Source organism: Thamnophis elegans, unplaced genomic scaffold (assembly GCF_009769535.1).
Source record: "Thamnophis elegans isolate rThaEle1 unplaced genomic scaffold, rThaEle1.pri scaffold_28_arrow_ctg1, whole genome shotgun sequence".
NCBI lineage: Eukaryota > Metazoa > Chordata > Lepidosauria > Squamata > Colubridae > Thamnophis > Thamnophis elegans.
The window spans coordinates 43,239-57,348 of NW_022473760.1; the positions used below are offsets into that span (position 1 = coordinate 43,239).

A 14,110-nucleotide genomic window follows, 5' to 3' on the forward strand; every position below is an offset into this window, starting at 1 on the left:
AGAGGCTTGGAGCAGCCCCTCCCGCCTCTCATGCTTGCAGCCCCTTCCTTCCCCGCTCGAATTGTGTGGTTGTTGATTGTTATTAAAATTGTTGCAGTTGTTTGTCTGTTGTTTTCCTCCTGTTTGTATCCCCCGCCCCTTACTTTGGTTTGTGAGCCGCCCTGAGTCCCTCTGGGAATAGGGCGGCATAGAAATGCAATAAATCAAATCAAATCAAATTCCTCACCCAGGCCAAGCTCTTGGAGGAGATGGACCAGGAATTCGGAATCAGCAGCCTCGTGGAGGAGGAGTTTGGGCAGAAGAAGAAGGTAAGAGGCCCCTTCTCATTTAACGGATAGGCCGCTTAACAACGGTTCAGAGTTACGATGGACCTCTCCAAAATGACTTGCAACCCTTCCTCGAAGTGACAACTGCCACACACATACACACACACTCTACACACCCACGCCCTGTGTGTGGCGGGATCATCATCATCACCTTTGCGTCTGGATGTAGCTTCTCATAGTCATCTGACTGCAATTTGTGTCCCTTTCGCTTAATGACACCGGGACTCACTCAATGACCACCTGCTGCCAATCACCTCCACTAGACCGATTAGATCCCACAGATTAGGCCTCCTCCGAATCCCATCCGCCGGCCAGTGTCGACTGGTGACTACCCGGAGGAGAGCCTTCTCTGTGGCTGCTCCGACCCTCTGGAACGAACTCCCCGTGGGGATTCGCACCCTCACCACCCTCCAGGCCTTCCTCCGCAAAGCCCTTAAAACCTGGCTGTTCCGACAGGCCTGGGGCTAAAGAGCTGTTGCCCCCCCCCACGCCTCTCGAATGGTATGACTGTTGTGTGTTTTTAAATTATGTATTGTTATGTATCGTTTTTATTTTTTATTTTTTGTCTGTACACCCCCCCTTCCCTGATTTGATTTGTTAGCCGCCCTGAGTCCCCTTTGGGGGAAAAGGGCAGCATATAAATATAATGAATGAATGAATGAATGAATGAATGAATGAATGAATGAATGAATGAATGAATGACCACGATGACACTGTAAAATCGAGTCAGGTCAAGGGTGATCTGCTCAGCGACCTTGATGACTTGCAAGCAAAATTCCGGGCTGAATTTTGAGAGGATTGCCTTGGTTTCCAGTTGACGCGAAGAAAATTCACTCGGGGGGGGTTTCCCGTTCTTGCTGTCCACTCTCGAGGTCCAAGGGGAAAATAAAGGGACAGCTCGAGCCATTCCAGGTACCCTTTAACGACCACAATTAGGTTATGTTGCTAAGCGGGACGTTAGTTAAGCGGGCTTTGCCGATTTTATGACCTTGGTTGCCCCAGCTGTTAAGTGAATCGCTGTGGTTGTTAAGTTAGACACACGGTTGTTAAGTGAATCCGGCTTCCTCGTTGACTTAGACCGGCCTTTACAATCCACCTCTCAGCCCCGCCACCTCCCCCCCCGGACCCCTCTCTTGGCCCAACCCACCTCGCAGGGTTCTTGTGGGGAAAATAGGAAGGAGAGGTGGATATATTCGCTATCTTCAGTCATTTGTAAAAATAATTACGGTGGGATACAAGACACAGTTTTTTCCCCTCCATGCCATCACTCTGTTGAACACCTAATTCCCACAGCCTAAGGATATTTACTCATGTAGTAGGGCCGTATCACTATTATCCTTCTCATCTTTCCTAATGCAGTCTTTCTCAACCTTGGCAACTTGAAGATGTCCGGACTTCAACTCCCAGAATTCCCCAGCCAGCATTCGCTGGCTGGGGAATTCTGGGAGTTGAAGTCTAGACATCTTCAAGTTGCCAAGGTTGAGAAACACTGATCTATGTATTATGTATCTATCTATCTATCTATCTATCTATCTATCTATCTATCTATCTATCTATCTATCTATCTATCATCTATCTATCCTCTATCTATCCTCTATCCATCCATCCACCCACTATCTACCTATCTACCTATCTATCTATCTATCTATCTATCTATCTATCTATCTATCCTCTATCTATCCATCCAATCCTTGTGTGTCCAATCCCTCTTGGCCCACAAAGAGTATATTCATTCATAACAATAAGTAAAAAAATACATTCTTCCTGCTGAAAGACGCATCATTTGAGGGCGTCTTTTCGGCAGCTCCTTGATTTGCCCCCGCTGTTTCTCGCCTTCCCAAAGCTGGAGATTTCCCTCCACGCCTCCCCTGCCTCTTCTGATGCCCGTTTCTGCTCTCTGGCTCCCAACAGGTGGGCTACAGTAGCCAGGATCTCAAGGGCCTGACTGTGGAGCACACCATCGATTCATTCCAGGAAGGACACACCGTCATCCTGACCCTCAAAGACAAAGGTAGGAACTGTCGTGGCGGCAAACTCAGACAGTGAGGAGGGTTGGGGAGGAATCTGGGCCGGTCCTGGAGTCTGGGGAAGGTTTGAATTTGAGTTTGAGTTTCATTTTATTTATATGCCGCCCTATTCCCTGCGGGACTCAGGGCGGCACACAAACCCGAAGGAGGGGAAGGGAAAAACACAAAAACTACAAAAGTACAGGGCATTTAAAAAACAACCAACAGCCACACGATTCGAGAGGGGAAGGGAACTCATCGACCCCAGGCCTGCCGACACAGCCAGGTTTTAACGGGGAGTTCGTTCCAAAGGGCCGGAGCTGCCACAGAGTAGGCCCTCCCCCGGGTAGTAGCCACATGACATTGGCTGGTAGACGGAACCCGGAGGAGGCCTACTCTGTGTGATCTAATGGGTCTTTGGGAGGTAATTGGCAGCAGGCGATCTCTCAAGTAAGTTATGAGTTATGAGTTATGAAACTTTATTTATATGCCGCCCTTTTCCCTGGGGGGACTCAGGGCGGCTTACAACTCGAGGGGGGGGGGAAAGAAACATTTAACACGTGAGAACAATACATAATTAAAAAACACAACATTCATACCATTCGGGTGGGTTACAATCTTTAGCCCCAGGCCTGACGGGATAGCCAGATTTTAAGGGCTGTGCGGAAGGTCTAGAGGGTGGTGAGGGTACGAATCTCCACGGGGAGATCGTTCCAAAGGGTCGGAGCTGCTACCGAGAAGGCTCTCCTCCGCGTGGTTGCCAGTCGACACTGACCGGCAGATGGAACTCGGAGGAGGCCTAATCTATGTGATCTAATTGGTTGCGTGGAGGTAATTGGTAATAAGGCTCTGAGGAGGGCTCTGCGTCGGAGGCAGAGAGGGGGCCAGGGCCGTCTGACGGTTATCAGCTGCCTTCAGAGTCAGACATCAGTGAGGCAGAAGAACAGCTGGAGCCTGTTCCCAGCATGCGTATGCGCAGAGCTGCCAGGTGAAAGGAACAGCTAAAGAACAAGGGTGGACTTGGGAGGAAGGCCACAGGTGGACGTTGAATGGCCCCTCCCAGAGGAAATAAATAGGAGCAAAGGGGGAGTGGAGTTTGCAGGAGACACTCAGTTCGCATTATTAGTGTGAAGAGTTGCTTATCTTGAGTTTGTGTCTCCCAGAGTCTCCTGGCCAAGTATTTCATTGTACAGCATTGCAATTAGAAGCTGTCGGCAACTGGCAACTCTCCAAGGACTGATAAGGTCTGTGGTTGCAATTCACCTTGGAAAGACGCATTTGCCGGGACTTTGCTGGATGGGAATGCAAGGAATTCACATTAGCCAAATAAAAAGGGATTTTTTTTGGAGTCTCTTTCGTGACTTGGTGAAGCCTAGGACAGAACAGGAACCGCCTTCCCCTCGGAGCCTCTCCCCACACTCCAGAGCTGGCCCAGCAGGTGTGGCAAATGGCTTTGGGTGCCAGCCCCGGGGTAAAGGTGGGGAGCAGCGTTCTCCCATGGTCCTCCTCCAGTTGACCCCAGACTTCCCTTCCTGTAGGTGTCTTGGAGGAGGAAGGTGGCGATGTGTTGGTGAACGTCAACATGGTGGACAAGGAGAAGGCCAAGAAGAACGTGGAGCTGCGCAAGAAGAAGCCGGAGTACAAACCCTACGAAGAAGAGGAGAGCGTGGACGACATGGTGGTCGTAAGTCTCCCTCCGTCCTCTTCCTGGGCTCCACAGCAGATCAGGGGTTTCTCCGCCTTCACCACTGTCAGATGTGTGGACTTCCACTCCCAGAATTCCCCTGACAGACGGATGACAGAGAGAATCTTCCATGAAGCGGATGCCACAGCAGAGAAGACATGCCTCCTGCCGCTGGCCAAATAGCAAGACCCCTTAGGCCAGGGATGGCAAACTTCCTTCTTATGGCGTGCCCGCGCAATCTCCCCCCCCCCCACCTGCACATGTGTGTGCGACCTCTGCCCAGCCTCTCCGGAGGCTTTCCTGACGCCTGGGGAGGGCAAAAACGGCTTCCCCTGGCCCTCTGGAAGGGTAAAAAAAATCAGCTGATGGCTGGTGTGCTCTCAAATATGGCTCCCTGTAGGCCAGTGGTTCCCAAACTTGGCAACTTTAAGACTTGTGGACTTCAACTCCCAGAATTCTCCAGCCAGCAGAGCAGAGCAGCAAAGCTGGCTGGAGAATTCTGGGAGTTGAAGTCCACAAGTCTTAAAGTTGCCAAGTTTGGGAACCATTGCCCTATGCCATAGGTTCACCATCACAGCCTTAGACTTATATACCGCTTCTCAGTGCTCTGCAGTCCTCTAAGCGGTTTAGTTAGGACCCTCTCTGGCTCCCAATGACCCCTCTCTTTTTGCAGCTTCTCTAAGTGGTTTTACAGAGTCAGCCTCTTGCCCCCAACAATCTGGGTCCTCATTTGACCCACCTCGGAAGGACGGAAGGCTGAGTCGAACTTGAGCCGGCCAGGATCGAACTGCTGGCAGTGGGCAGAATTTGCTTGCAATTCTGTGTTCTAACCATTCCAGGCAGGCAAGGAAGGAAGGAAAATAGCATTAGACTTATCTACCGCTTCATGGTGCTTTTACAGCCCTCTTTAAGCGGTTTACTGAGTCAGCCTCTTGTCCCCTAACAACCTGGATCCTCATTTCACCCACCTTGGAAGGATGGAAGGCTGAGTTGACCTTGAGCCAGTGAGAATCAAACAGCTGGCAGTCTGCAGAATTAGCCTGCAATAGTGCATTTTAACCTTTGTGGACCATGGAAGGAAGGAAGGAACGAACGAACGAACGAACGAAGGAAGGAAAATAGCATTAGCACTTAGACTTATCTACCGCTTCACAGTGCTTTTACAGCCCTCTTTAAGTGGTTTACAGAGTCAGCCTCTTGCCCCCAACAATCTGGGTCCTCATTTTACCCACCTCGGAAGGACGGAAGGCTGAGTCGACCTTGAGCCAGTCAGGATCGAACTGCTAGCAGTGGGCAGAATTAGCCTGCAATAGTGCATTTTAACCATTGTGCACCATGGATGGATGGATGGATGGATGGATGGATGGATGGATGGAAGGAAGGAAGGAAGGAAGGAAGGAAGGAAGGAAGGAAGGAAGGAAGGAAGGAAAATAGCATTAGCACTTAGACTTATCTAAGGTGGTTATCTAAGAAGTACAGAAGGCTGAGTCGAACTTGAGCCGGTCAGGATCAAACTGCTAGCAGTGAGCCATGAGTTAGCCCTGCAGGACTGCATTCTAACTGCCCATCGCAGAGGGAACCCAGAGCCAGATCCGATGGTTCAGGCAAACATTCACTGTTGCATGGAACATGGTTTTGTCATTTGGGTGTGAACCCGGCCCTTGGGGTTTGCCGATTGGGGTTTCTGGCCGGATCTGCTACTTGAGCCCAGCCAAGGCCCCGGGTGTCCAGCCGAGCCGCCATTTTGCAGCCAGATGTTTGGGCCCAAAAAGCAGAGCCCGGCTGGTTGCCTTGAGCCCCATATCCTCCCTCCAAAGCCCCCTGTGAGTCACCCCCGCTTTCTCTCCCCTCAGTTCAAGCACAAGGGTGTCCTCTCCAAGTATGACGAAGAGATCGAAGGGGAGAGGAAGAAGTCCTTCAAGCTGGATGCGGTGGGAATGGCGGACGGCTCCCGGGAACGGGAGCTGCAAAATATCCGGGAGAGCCTGCAGAGTCGGGCCCAGTCGTTGGACCTGCCCAGCCTCCACCTGGCCTCGGAGTACTTCACCCCAGAAGAGATGGTAGGGTGGGAGAGACACCCCCAAGGGTTGGGAGAGGCAGACCCCAGAGGCTGGCAGCTGGGGTGGCAGAGAAAGGGGCCCAGCCCGGATGGGGTTGTCCAGGCGGCCTGGACTCTTCACCTTGGAAGGGGCTGGGAGGCGGGTGCCAGTGGGCCGTTGGGTAGCGGGGGGCTCAGCCCAAGGGACCGCCCTGCGGGACTCCTAGCCTGCCTTCTCCTCCTCTGCAGACCACTTTCAAGAAGACGAGGCGACGGGTGAAGAAGATACGCAAGAAGGAGAAGCCGGTTAAGGCTGACGACCTGATGCCCTTCGGCATCGAGAGCAACGAGCGGGATTTCGGGTCCAGGTCAGCCACGTGGCTGCTTGGGAGGGGTGGAAGAGGGGTAGAGCAGGGGTGTCAATCTCAATTTCTGTTCTGACCAAGGCTTCCCAAGAGCCTGAAGCAAACTCCTTGTTCCAAAAAAACCTCCTTCTATTAATTGACTGTGAATTCTGCTCACTCACCTCTAGCAAAGTCTTTCAAGGGAGGATTTACAGTCACAGACCTTATCTGGCTTGGAGAGCTGCCAGGCCGATCTCCTCCAGAACTTGGCCAGGAGTCTCGGAGAGTCACGAACCAATTAAGTGAAGAAATTGTCTCCTGCAAACTCCACTCCCCTTTCACTCCTCTTTTATTCCCTCTGGGAGGGGGCCATTCATCGTCCACCTGTGGCCTTACTCCCAAATCCACCCCTGTTCTTTGGCTGTTCCCTTCATCTGGACACTCTGCACATGGGCACACTGGGAACAGGCTCCAGTTGTTCTTCTGCCCCATTGATGTCCGACTCCGAAGGCAGCTGATAACTGTTGGACGGCCCTGGCCCCCTCTCTGCCTCCGACACAGAGCCCTCCTCAGAGCCTTCCCCAGACTCCAGGACTGGCCCACCTTCCTCCCAACCTCCTCACTCTCCGAATCTGCTTCCAGCCCCACTGGCTGCTGGCGGGCCACAACAATTTCATTTGAGGGCCACATCAGGGCTGTGGTTGACCTTGGGGGGGCGTGGCTGACTGGGTGGGTGTGGCCAGCTTGACACCACTCCCCAAACTGCTGGCATGTTTCCTCTTCGCACTGGGTAGACCGGGCCGAAGTGATGCAGGCCAGCCTCTTAAATTTGTAGGACCAGCCCCAAGGGACGGATCAGACCACATCGCGGGCTGTGGGGCCATCCTGGAAATGCAGCCCACGGACCCCGAGTGCGACACTGCTGGTTTAAAGGAATGGCCCTAGGCAGGGTTTGAAACCCCACCCTCTGTCTTGAGAATTCACCGAAGTTTGCACAATTGGACCCCGAGAGAATCTCAATTCCACTAAAGCAGTGGTTCCCAAACTTGGCAACTTTAAGACTTGTGGACTTCAACTCCCAGAATTCTCCAGCCAGCAGAGCAGAGCTGGCTGGAGATTCTGGAGTTGAAGTCCACAAGTCTTAAAGTTGCCAAGTTTGGGAACCACTGCATTAAAGAGGTCAAATTCAGGTTAGCATCCAAATCCTTCACACCCAGTGAAGACTGTGTGGACACAGCCACGGGGTGTGGCTGTCCTCCCATGCCTGCTGTTGTGTTCCTTCAGGCCAGAAAACTGGCAGAGGGGAACAGCTGTGTCTCCGGGCCTTTCTCTCCCTTGCGCGCACGGGGATGCTTGATGGCAGGAGCTGGGTTCACACAAATCCCTGAGCCAACGTGGGTGGCAGTTAAGGTGTTACGCTGTGAAGGCCTTAACCCAGGTCAGCCCCATCTTGATCACGGGTGGGAAGCTTCTTTCGGCCCCTTCTTCTCATGCCTGACCCACTTCGTCCTGCCTCCCTAGGATCCGGGGCCGGGTAACGGCGGGCCGCCTGTGAAAAGAGGAGGAGGAGGAGGAAGAGGAGGAGGGATCCCTGGTCAGCAGCAGAAAACAGAGCAGGAGAGCAGCTGATCCAGTCAGATGACATCCGGGTAGAAAAAATGGAGATCAGCAGTGAGGATGGGGAGTATCGCTGGAATTCAAATGCTGGGGGAACCAAAATGGCATCTGGAGTGGATTCAATCTGGATCTACAGTTGCAAAGAAAAGTATGTGAACCCCTTGGGATTACGTGGAGTTTGCATGAATGGGCATAAAATGTGCTCTGAACTTCATCTAAGTCCAATTTTAATATTTTTTAAAAATAATAATAAATCTAAGTCACAACAATAGAAAAACACAGTCTGCTGACAATCATACTACACAAACTTAGATGTTGCCATGGTTTAATTGAACATAACAATGTAAATATATATATATATATATTTTTTGTGTGTGGAAATGTGTTTTATTTCCATTTCATTTTTCGTACAGTCACATATATACTGTGCAGAACCGGGGCCATATAACAGTAAACAATAAACACAGCCATTCCTCTTGTCACAATACCCCCATCAATAGAAACCCCCAATGTACCTCTTCGCCCTCCATACACCCTTTCCTTCGCCCCCCTCCAACTTTCCTTCTTCCCTCCATCATTCCCTCTACCCTACTTCTCCTCCCCCTCTACCACTCCCCTCTCCCGGTACACTCCCTCCCTTCCTTCTCACCCCCTCCCTCCAGTCCTCTCTCCCACCCTCTCTACCCCTCTTTCTCTATCCCTCTACTCCCCCTTCGGTGTATTTCTACTATCTATTAATATATTCAGCTTGTCCTATGTTTACACTGGAATTAAAGAGAACAGTATACAGTGCAGTCGCGTTACTTTAAAATCTAACACATATTATATATCCCCCCCCATAACATGTAAATATTCACAGTGCAGGGAGGAAAAAGTATTGAACCGTTGACTTAATAACTGGTTTGACCCTCCTTGGCAGCAATAACCTCACCAACGTTCCTGTAGTTGCAGATCAGACCTGCACAACGATCTGGAGTAAGTTTGGACCCTCCTCTTCACAAAACTCTTTCAGTATAGAGCAATATTCTTGGGATGTCTGTGGTGAATCGCGCTCTTAAGGTCATGCACAGCAGTTCAATCGGGTTGAGGTCAGACTCAGACTGGCCACTCCAGAGGGCGTGTTCTGTGCTGTTGAAGCCATTTTTGTATTAACTTACTTGTATGCCTTGGGTCATTGTCCTGTTGCATCACCCATCCCCTGCGAAGCTTCAGTTGCGACAGATGGTCGTACTTTTCCTGCAAAATGTCTTGATAAACCCTGGGAATTCAGTGTCCCATCAGTGACAACAATCCGTCCAGGCCCTGAGGCAGCAAGCAGACCCCAACCATGATGCTCCCTCCGCATGTTTTACAGTGAGAATGAGGTTTGATGTTGGTGTGCTGTGCCTTTTTTTCTCCACACATAGTATTGTGTGTTTTTCCCAAACAAGCTCCATTTTGGTTTCATCTGCCCACAGTATATTTGCCAGTAGTGCTGGGGGAACTCAGGTGCTCTTTTGCAAACATTCAACGTGCTGCAATATTTTTTTTTGGACAGCAGTGGCTTCCTCCGTGGTGTCCCCCCATGTACTCCATTCTTGTTTAATGTTTTCCTTATTGTAGATGTGTCAAACAAAAAATTTTAGCATGTGCCAGAGATTTCTGTAGGGTCTTTAGCTGACACTCTAGGATTCTTCTTTACCTCATGAAACATTCTGCACTGTGCTCTTGCAGTTATTTTTACAGGACGACCACACCTAGGGAGAGTAGCAACAGTGCTAAACTTTCTCCATTTGTAGACAGTCTGTCTTAACGTGGACACATGAACATCAAGGCTTTTGAAGATCCTTTTGTAACCCTTTCCAGCTTCATGCAAGTCAACAATTCTTGATCGTAGGTCTTCTGAGAGCTCTTTTCTGCAAGGCATGGTTCACATCAGACAGTGCTTCTTGAAACCAGTAAACCCAAAACAGGTTTGTGTTTTTAAAGGGCAGGACAGCTGTCATCCAATATCATCACACTGATTGGAGTCAAGGTTGGCTCACTCCTGGCTCCAATTAGCTCTTGGAGAAGTCATTAGGCTAGGGGCTCACATACTTTTTCCTCCCTGCACTGTGAATGTTTACATGTTATGTTCAATTAAACCATGGCAACATCTAATGTTTGTGTAGTATTATGTTCAGCAGCCTGTGTTTTTCTATTGTTGTGATTTAGATGAAGTTCAGAGCACATTTTATGCCCAATTCATGCAAAACTCCACGTAATCCCAAGGGGTTCACATACTTTTTCTTGCAACTAGCAATAGCAATAGCAGTTAGTCTTATATACCGCTTCATAGGGCTTTCAGCCCTCTCTAAGCGGTTTACAGAGTCAGCATATTGCCCCCAACAACAATCTGGGTCCTCATTTTACCCACCTCGGAAGGAGGGAAGGCTGAGTCAACCCTGAGCCAGTGAGATTTGAACCGCTGAACTACAGATAACAGTCAGCTGAAATGGCTGCAGTACAGCACTCTAACCACTGCGCCACCTCGGTTCTTATTCTGTAAGAGTCGCGGTGGCTCAGGGCTTAGAATGCAGGATTGCAGGCTGACTCCAGCCTGCCAGCAGTTCGATCCTGACCACCTCAAGGTTGACTCAGCCTTCCATCTTTCTGAGCTGAGTAAAAGGAGGACCCAGATTGTTGGGAGCAAGAAGCTGACTCAGTAAACCACTTAGAGACGGCTGTAAAAGAACTGTGAAGTTGGATATAAGTCTAAGTACTACTGCCCTTCCTTCCTTCCTTCCTTCCTTCCTTCCTTCCTTCCTTCCCTTTCCCTTCTTCCTTCCCACGCTCCCTCCCTCCCTCTCCATGGTTAGAATACAGAATTGCAAACAAACTCTTCCCACAGCTAGGAGTTTGATCCTGACCCACTCAAGGTTGACTCAGCCTTCTGTCCTTCCGAGCTGGGTAAAAGGAGGACCCAGACTGTTGGAGGCAAGAGACAGACTCTGTAAAACCGCTTAGAGAGGGCTGTAAAAGCATTGTGAAGCGGGATATAAGTCTAAGCACTCTTGCGGATGATGATTGATGTGGGTGAGAAGGAAGGAGGCACTGAGCAGTTTCCTATTTTTGGTAGAAGACAATCTCTCTCGCTCAGAGTTAACCTCTGGCTGGTGCTCCCGGAGTCGCTTGTCTTTGTGAAGACATTTCCAATTAGGTAACATCATCAGACCAGAAATATCCCCACCTAGATAAGCAGGGATTAACACCAGACAAACAGGCAGAAAACAGTACCTTAAACAAGGAACCACCAAGGTTTAGGTTTATGTTTAGGTTTCGTTTTATTTATATGCCGCCCTATTCCCAGCGGGACTCAGGGCGGCGCACAAACCCAAGGAGGGAAAGTGGAACACAAAAAACTACAAATACAGGCATTTAAAAAACAACCAACAGCCACACAGATCGGGAGGGGAGGGGAACTCATCAACCCCAGGCCTGCCGACACAGCCAGGTTTTAACGGCTTTTCGGAAGGCCTGGAGAGAGGTGAGGGTCCGAATCTCTGCGGGGAGTTCGTTCCAAAGGGCCGGAGCTGCCACAGAGAAGGCCCTCCCCTGGGTAGTAGCCAGATGGCATTGGCTGGTAGACGGAACCCGGAGGAGGCCAACCCTGTGTGATCTAATGGGTCTTTGGGAGGTAATTGGCAGCAGGCGGTCTCTCAAATACCCAGGTCCAATACCATGAAGGGCTTTATAAGTGACGACTAGCACCTGGAAGCGTATCCGGAGACCAATCGGTAACCAGTGCAGCTTGCGGAGGATAGGTGTAACGTGGGTGTACCGATGTGCACCCACGATCGCTCGCGCGGCTGCATTCTGGACGAGCTGAAGTCTCCGAATGCTCTTCAAGGGCTGCCCAAGCAGAAAACCACCTCCAATACTGGCGTGGCAAGCTACTATATATAAATGGACAAACTCAAAACTCACTCACTCTGATGGTGTTACCTACCGTATTTTTCGGAGTATAAGACGCACCTTTCACCCCCTCCAAAGACGGTAAAAATCTGGGTGCATCTTATACCCTGAATACAGCATTTTTGGCTTCCCGCCCCGTTGCAAAAATGGATGTGCAGAGGGTTTGGGAGGCCTGCAAAATGCTCCTGGGGGCTGGGGAGGGCAAAAACAAACAATAAACGGGCCTTTTTTTGCTCGTTTCCCCCCAGCCCCCAAGGGACACTTTGCAAGCCTCCCAAACTCTCTGCATGCCCCATTTTTCACAAAAAAAACCTGCAGAGGGTTTTCATTATCCAACTACCATATTTTTCGGAGTATTAGACGCACCAAGGTTTTGAGGGAGTGCAAAAACCTTTTTTTTAATTTACCTCTTCAAAACCTTGGTGCATCTGATACTCTGAAAAATACGGTAGTTGGATAATGAAACATCTGGAAGGCAACATCCAAGCTCGGGGAGCACCGGGGACCCCACGATTAATCTCTCTGGCAGCCATTGTTGAGCATTGCTGGTGTTTAAGCCAAGGAGGAACCCGGGTCAAGCCTGGACTGGGCCCTCAAGGCAAACTGTCTTTTTCCCCCCCCGTGTGGGCAGAGGATGCCATGGAAGGCCCCCACTCTCCCCCTGTGCTGGAGGAAGACGAGGCCGAGATGGAGCTGCAGAAACAGCTGGAGAAGGGGCGGAAACTGCGTCAGATCCAGCTGCTGAAGGACAGCGGTGAAAAGGTGAGGGGCGCGCGGAGCCTTTGCCACGTGAAGTGGGGCACAACGGAGCGGCTCTCCCCTCCCACCCGTCCCCAGCCTCCCTCTCTACATTTCAAACTGCCCCACCTGTTGTTGCCTTGGATCAACTCTCCGTGTTGACATTCCATGCAGTCTCTCTCTTTCTCTCACTCCCCCCTGCAAAGGGAGTCCCGGAAGGTGCGCTGGCTTTCTTCCAGCAGCAGACACACATACGCACACACGCTTAGAAGGAGCTGCAGATTCCAAGTAGAATTCCGATAATTTTCAGACACGATTCGGAAATGTGCACTATAAGTGGCTGACAAGCTGGGAGATGAATATTTGTCTGTCACATCTATTCATCTCTGCCCCCGGCCTTTTGTCCCCAGAGCTCGGATGGGGCTTCGCTAGCAGTGTTGGCTCTTCCATCCCAAGGACCAGCCCATAGATTCCCACTGCTCTCTTCTCCTCTGCCTTCTGCGCATTCACGCATCAGGCACTAGACTCAGCTGTTCCTCCTCTTCCTCATCACCCACCTCCAGACCTGGGGGCTGTTGACTCTCCATCCGGGGGCTGACAGATGGCCCAGCCTCTCTCCCTCCTTCTCTCCCTTCCTCTTCCCTCCCTCTCTCTCTCCCTCCCTCCTTCCCTCCCTCCCTCTCTCTCTCCCTCCCTCCCTCCCTCTCTCTCTGCCAGCTCCTCGGACACAAGTCCAACCTTGTTGATGCCCTAAGGTTGACCTCTCTCACCTTTCACTGGCCTTTCCAGGTGGTCGAAATCGTGCGGACCCTGGGGCGCAGCCGGACCCAGGAGGACGATGCTGAGCTCGAGAAGAAGGGGGCCATTGTCTTCAATGCCACCTCCGAATTCTGCCGCACGCTGGGGGAGATCCCCACTTACGGGCTGGCCGGGAACCGGGAGGAGCAGGAAGAACTTCTGGTAAAACCGTCTGGGGCAGGGAGACTACTTTAGAAAGCAGGGTAGAAGGACACATTTTTGAGAGGCGTGGCATTAATCACAATCACCCACACTGTAGTCACCTCCCGTCTTGACTACTGCCATGAGTTGCACGTGGGGCTGCCCTGGGAAAGGATCTGGAAGCTGTAGCTGGTTCAAAACTGGTTTTCTTGCGTGGCCAGCTGGGTTCCACAGAACATGTCTCCCCTCCTCCACTCTCCCCCCCCCCTCCCAGGACTTTGAACGTGACGACGAGAGGTCAGCCACCGGCGGCTCCGACTCGGATGGCGAGGAGAACATTGGCTGGAGCATGGTCAACTTGGATGAAGAGAAGCACCAGCAGGATGTAAGTGGGGCTAGATCACTGCTTCTCCATCTTCACCCCCTTTAAGGAGGGTAAACGTCAACTCCCAGAATTCTCTGCTGCTGCCTGGGGAACTCTGGGA

General features: G+C 51.1%; 1 protein-coding gene across 1 annotated transcript in view; it reads left to right on the top strand.

Annotated features, from left to right (window-relative positions):
* LOC116523434 (U4/U6.U5 tri-snRNP-associated protein 1-like) overlaps window positions 1-14,065 on the top strand; it is a 29,382-nt gene extending 15,317 nt beyond the window's left edge. Inside the window, exons 6-15 of the mRNA XM_032238549.1 lie at window positions 231-308; window positions 2,238-2,337; window positions 3,871-4,016; window positions 5,870-6,076; window positions 6,304-6,422; window positions 7,920-7,932; window positions 7,970-8,078; window positions 12,580-12,710; window positions 13,476-13,646; window positions 13,900-14,065. Coding sequence (XP_032094440.1) covers window positions 231-308; window positions 2,238-2,337; window positions 3,871-4,016; window positions 5,870-6,076; window positions 6,304-6,422; window positions 7,920-7,932; window positions 7,970-8,078; window positions 12,580-12,710; window positions 13,476-13,646; window positions 13,900-14,055 — 1,230 coding nt within the window. The 3' untranslated portion in view covers window positions 14,056-14,065. The remainder of the gene's footprint in view (window positions 1-230; window positions 309-2,237; window positions 2,338-3,870; window positions 4,017-5,869; window positions 6,077-6,303; window positions 6,423-7,919; window positions 7,933-7,969; window positions 8,079-12,579; window positions 12,711-13,475; window positions 13,647-13,899) is intronic.
* The last annotated feature ends 45 nt before the right edge of the window (window positions 14,066-14,110 follow it).